The sequence below is a fragment of the Balaenoptera musculus genome, chromosome 1 (assembly GCF_009873245.2).
Source record: "Balaenoptera musculus isolate JJ_BM4_2016_0621 chromosome 1, mBalMus1.pri.v3, whole genome shotgun sequence".
Taxonomy (NCBI): Eukaryota; Metazoa; Chordata; class Mammalia; order Artiodactyla; family Balaenopteridae; genus Balaenoptera; species Balaenoptera musculus.
In genome coordinates this window covers 152,352,196-152,357,932 of record NC_045785.1, presented here as the reverse complement: position 1 = coordinate 152,357,932, position 5,737 = coordinate 152,352,196, and the positions used below count along the sequence as shown (strand labels likewise).

At 48.7% G+C, this 5,737-nt stretch overlaps 1 protein-coding gene across 3 annotated transcripts in view; it reads right to left on the bottom strand.

Annotated features, from left to right (window-relative positions):
* MFSD4A (major facilitator superfamily domain containing 4A) overlaps positions 1-5,737 on the bottom strand; it is a 33,009-nt gene that overhangs the window by 8,389 nt on the left and 18,883 nt on the right. The window contains exons 8-9 of one of the 3 annotated variants that reach the window (XM_036844463.1): positions 2,567-2,637; positions 1,148-1,268 (exon numbers count right to left, since the gene is read on the bottom strand). In XM_036844463.1, the coding sequence (XP_036700358.1) occupies positions 1,148-1,268; positions 2,567-2,637 (192 nt within the window). The other 2 variants (XR_005018872.1, XM_036844473.1) reach the window with 2 other exon arrangements.

Below are 5,737 nucleotides of genomic sequence, written 5' to 3'. Positions count from 1 at the left end.
CTACAAGAGAAAAAACAGGTAGCACGTTTCAGCAGTTCTGATTAGCCCTTATTCATCCCGAGAGCTTACTTTTTGTTTCTCTGCCATTCAATGGCTCACATTAGGGAGCCGAGTGGAAAGTCAGACCTGCTAGTTCTGGCAGACTAGTCGGTGGAGGCAGTTTGCTGAGACTAGTGTCTAGGGCTTGGGGAATATTTTTTTTTTTTTTTTTTTTTTGTCCCCCGTGAACAGGGAACTCATTAAGTCTTACTCATTGGATATTCATCAGAGCTTTCTTGAACGGTGGCCTAACTGAAGGCCCTATGCCGAGCGCTGGACTGAACAACTCTGGTACCTGCCACCTCAGGCACAAGGCTGTAGTGTGTGCTGACTGGGGGGGCCCATGCTGATGTTTAAAGGGAGTGTATGTCCACCTACTGAGAGACAGGACCATGGATGCCTGACCCTTCAGTCTTTTTGTGATTGGTATTTTACTTTCTGTGAAGAGGATAAGGGTTCTGCCTGGGCACCTTCTCTTAAGAACTGGCTATGTGCACAGCTGGTTCAGTTGCTGGGACTTTGAGAGCTCTGGGCGGAAAGGCAGGTGAGGGCTCAGGGTTATGAAAACAGCTTTGGGACTCCCCCCCTGCTTGGGGTCTCCAGGAGCGAGACTATTCTTAGGAGGTGTCTCTGCCCTGAAGGAGCTTTTCTTTGCCACTTGGCCTGAAGGACTTCTTTTTGAAAAAGAGATTTGGACTCGAGTCAAGTCCCAAACTGAAAAGAAATGGCCAATTAGGCTGCTGGGCCGAGTTCCAGCCAAGGAGGCAGGCTCTGCCTTTCAGTGCTCAGCACAGGCTGGAATGCAATTCTTGGCCCATGGTCCCCTGGTCTGGTGGGATGCAGGAAGCCAGTTCACAGACCATGCCCCTCTCCTGATGGAGAAACCATGAGTCAGCCTATCCCGTTCCCTCTTGCCCTGAGAGCCCAGCACAGACAATCGCAGGGCAAAGCAGGAAGAGGGGAAAAGGAAGCTGTAGAAAAATAAACATTTCCTTGCATTTTACTTGGAACAGAACATCATTTGTAGCGTGCTAAGATCCACAGCATCTCCCACGTGCCCCCCTGCTCTGTTTTCCTCCTCTTGTGTAGAAACAGATTCTTTCCTTACCTGATGAGAGTCCAGGGTGCATCCTGTGGAAAAACAGGAGCAAGATATAGAAGGTAAAAGCCAAGCCACCAAAGATCACGCCACAGACCAGGAAACTATAGCTGCCCTGAGCCTGGAATATCTGCCAAAGGGGAAAACACAGAGAAACAGGCCATCAAAACTTCACATAAAGATGTATTGGAGGAAGCAGCCTTCTCGGGCCTCAGCAGGTTTTTCAGTCAAGTTCTGGCCCATCATGCCAATAGACAGAAACACTGGTAGGAGGGACATCTTGGCCTTGTTTCAAGGTTATGTTTCTGGAGGTGGCAGAAATCCTGCTGTACGGCAGAGGTTGGACCCAGTGACCCCTGCAGTCCCTTTCAGCTCTGTGTCCTGGAACCTTTGAAAATCTCCATATCTTCCTTAGAACTCCAATCATATTAGGTGTTTCTATACGCTCAATCCCTGACCAGAACTCTGCAGAGGAGAAAGATATATATACATATCCTTTTATTATGATATATATATATCTCCTTTTATTATGGAAAATTTAAAACATATACTCAAGTGGCATATGGAATTCCCATGGACCCATCACCAACTTTAGCAATTAGTATGTTTCCTCTGTACCCCTCTGTACCCCTTCTTCCCTGCACTAGATTACACTGAAGCGAATGACATCACGTCATTTCAATGCAAAGGGTAGCGTAAGATATAGCTCTTCCTCCCGTCCAGCAGGACAAAAGAAAAGGGAAGGATAATTGAGTAGTGATTAGAGGGATTTTGGAGACTGAAAGACATAAGCATGGACATCATCTCTGTTGGTTATTACAGGTGTGACTGAAGGCAAGTTGCTTAATTTCTCTGAGTTTCAGTATCCTCCTTTGTAAAAAGAAGCATAACAATATCTTCATTACAGTCTTCCATAAAAAGTAGGTGGATTTTTTTTTTTCCTGATGAACAAATGAAACGTGGGTATGTTTGAAGAGAACTGGGTGAGTTGGCCCTTGATCAGGGCAGGAGTCGGGCAGGAAAGCTGGGCCCTTTGTAGGGTGGCCAAAGGCGAGGAGAGGTGGGGCAGGGAGTGGTGGATTGAGAGGGATGGAAAGGAACTCCGCCTGCAGCCCAAACCCATCCCAGGCTCTGAGAGCTAAACATTCCCACGGGGCCCTCTGGCCCTGCTCCCAGACATGGCTTGTGTTTGCTTTGGACAATACCTAGCATCCCTTTACATCTCCAGGTCCCACATTTGGAGGCTCAGCTTTCAAGGGTGGCTCGGAAACGGAAACAGGTGACAGAGACAGAGTGGGGCTCCCGCTTGCTGTGTGGGAGGCTCAGGGAAGGGACAGCCTAGGTTCAGACGGGGGCTGGCCACATCTTCTCACCTGCCTGGAGGAGCACTCCCTGATTACTCCCCCCACCCCGAGTTTCCCCACATACCGAACCAACCAGCATCTGGAGGGCCATCTCACCAACGCCTGCCCCTGTTACCAGCACTGTGGTCGCACAGCCTAACCAAAAGAGAAGGATCTGGCTTAGTAATAGCAAGTTAAGGAGACAGAAGTCTGCTGGCATAATCCAGGTTGTTTCCGGGAAGCCTCTGGAAAGTGGTACAGCTGCCTAAGAGTACTACTTTGGATCCCTGAGATTTCTCAGACTTTAGCTCTTAACTTTGCTTAGGTCCTGCTTGTCATTATATCCCTTCCTTGTTCTGAAACCTTCAATTGCTCACGATTGTCTCCAGCATAAATTCCAAGTTGCTTAGCCTGGCATTCAGGGCCCTTCCCAATCTGAACGCCAACTACCTTTCCAGAAAGATTTCCTGATCTCCTCTGCCAGGCAGGCTAGTGTCCTCACTGCCCTGGCATCGTGCTGACCAGCCACACCTCTGGTCAATCCGGCAACATGGCACAGACCTTCAGAGCCCAAGCTTCAGAGTCAGACTTGGGTTCCAAGCCCGCTACGTCACCTACTAGCCATGGGACCTTAGGCAAGTCCTTCCCTTTCTCTAGGCCCTGGTTTCCTTCGGTAAAATGGGCATGACAACACCTCTTTCGCAGGGCTGCTGTGTGGATAACTCTGACGCAAGACACGTGAGTGCTCAGCAGAGCGCTGGCCAGTTCTCCGCTTAAACCCTTCAACGCTGCCATCAGGATCAGGTCCAAATGCTTTAATGTGGTTTGCAGGGCCCTCTATAATCTGCCCAGGTTGAGAGCTCAGACTGTCACAGTATCTGCTCACAACCTACCCTCCAGTCATGAGAAACTCTCTTCCGTTTCCTGACCCTGCACACAGTCTCACTGCCAGCTTCTCATACATGCCTTCACCCCCTCCTGAACATTCCTCCTCTTCCTCTTTGTCTGGAAAACTCCTGTTCACCTTTTGAGATTACCATCATAATCTTCTCCCCCCAGCCCCCATCCTTGAACCTGGATTAGCTCCTCCTCCTCTGTGCTCCCTCAGCCCCCTGCACTCTACTCTCATGTGCCTCACCCGCCTCCCACCTGTTTACCAGGCAGCCTCCCTCTACAGGCTGGAAGCCCATGAGAGAGGATGTGCCTTGAATTTTAGTTCAGTGGCATATACCACTGCTTAATATTAGCACAGTGGCCAACGTACGGTAGACACTTAGTGTTTTTTGAATCAGAGATCGCCATTGTCTCCTCTGTCCTTCAAGTTCCTCACTTACATTTATACCTGTCTCTGTGCCTTTGCTCTCACCCTGTTCACTGCCCCCCACCCCATCCTTCCCCGGAATGCCTTTCCTTTTTCCTCCGACTTTCCAAACCCTGGGGCAGTTCATGTTCCCTCCTCTCCATGAAGCTATCTCTAGATTCAACACTGGTCAGCAGTATCCACTGTCTATTCCACTCATACGTTCAAAAACCTTTCAGTACCTGCTGTGCATCAGGTACTGTGCTAAACACTGAGAGTACTCAGATGAATAATTAGAGTTAACATATATACTGAGCACCTGTGAGCCAGTTATGCTGCTAAGTCAAGAGCTTTACATTTCCTCTAGTGCACAAAACAGTCCTCACAGGAAGGTATTTGCATCCCAATTTCGCACATAAGAAAACTGAGGCTCAGAAAGGGGAAGGAAATTGAACTGCACAAGGTCACAAAGCCAGAAGGTGTGGAGACAGGACTGACCTTCAGATCTGCTGATGACCTCAAAGCCCATGCTCTTGCCCTTGTCCCTTGCTGGTGCATTCAGGGAGCGTGTTGTCAAGGAGAGGACGCAGATAACATAGGTAGAAAAGCCTTGAGGTGGGACAAACACGAGAGGCAGGTACGAAGGAGGGGGGCACACCTTCCCAGTGGGGTCAGAGAAGCTTCCCAGAGGGGGTGGAAGGGGAGGGACTTGAGCAGGCAGATGAGAGGGTGGGACAGAAGAGAAAGGGCATTCCAGGCAGAGGGTTCACTTTGTGCCAAAGTGTGGCGATACAGAATGGGTTTTGTGCCATCAGGGAATAGCAAGTAATTCAACATGGCTAGAATGCGGGCTCTGAGGGGAAGCAGGGAAGGAGAAGGCTGGAGAAGGGAAAAGCGCTCCACAGAAGATGTGAAGGCTGTGAGCAGCTCTGTGTTTCCAAGCAATCCCTCTGCAGCCGTGTAGAGGACGGCCCAGTAAATGTTCCTCACCCTGGCTACACGTTACCATCACTCAGCAGCTCTGGACCAGTTACATCAGACTTCGTGGAGATGAAGCCCAGGCATTGGGCTTTGTTACAAAGGCTCCAGGTGATTTTAATGTGGAACCAGCAGTGAGAACCACTGATGGAGGCAAATCTGAAGGCCAGGAGACAAGCCAAGACCTGCCAAGGCAGGGATGGGAGTGATTAGAAATTACGAAAAGCTGGGCACCCTTAACTATTCCAAACAGGTTAAGTGCTTGAACTAAGGCGGGGATGGTGAGAAAAGAAGAGGACGGATTTGAGTGACCACTTGCAGCAGAACCAACCAACATCACATTCTTCTTTTTATTAAACTCTAACATTTGTTAATCACTTCAACCTCTGTGGGATATACTATGTGACAGGTGATACCAACATTACTTCATTACTTCCTTTACTCGTTTGAAGTTTGGGGATTATCCTTTGATTTCAAGGACCCAGGTCTCAGGATGAGCGGAATGTAGCTCTCCTTGCTCTGACCCTGCCTGGCGCCCCCCGCAACCCCCCACACCAACGGCCCCCACTCCTGCTCTAGAGAAATCACTCATCTTTAGTGCTGGTTTTCCAACACTCTAGGGCACCTCTGATTACTTCTGAGGGTAACGTTAAATGTTCAAAACATAAATTATTTTTAATTAACTTATTTTTTTAAAAAAAGATCTTTGCTATACGCCCTTGGGAGGCTACGGAAAGGGAAGGAGACTAGTTGAGGGAATCAGAGGTTTCCGACATCAAGGAAGCTGGGCACAACCCTGAATCAGGTGTGGAGTCATTGTTCTACTCCTCTGTTTCGAACAACAGCCACAAGAACAACAAAACACAGAGGTCCTTTTACTGATAAGTTATAAAACCCCTTTCCTATGCTATAATTTTTCCTGTGCAACTTTGCTTTTCTTTGAACTTGTTATTTCCAGCACATGGGTGTTACACAAGA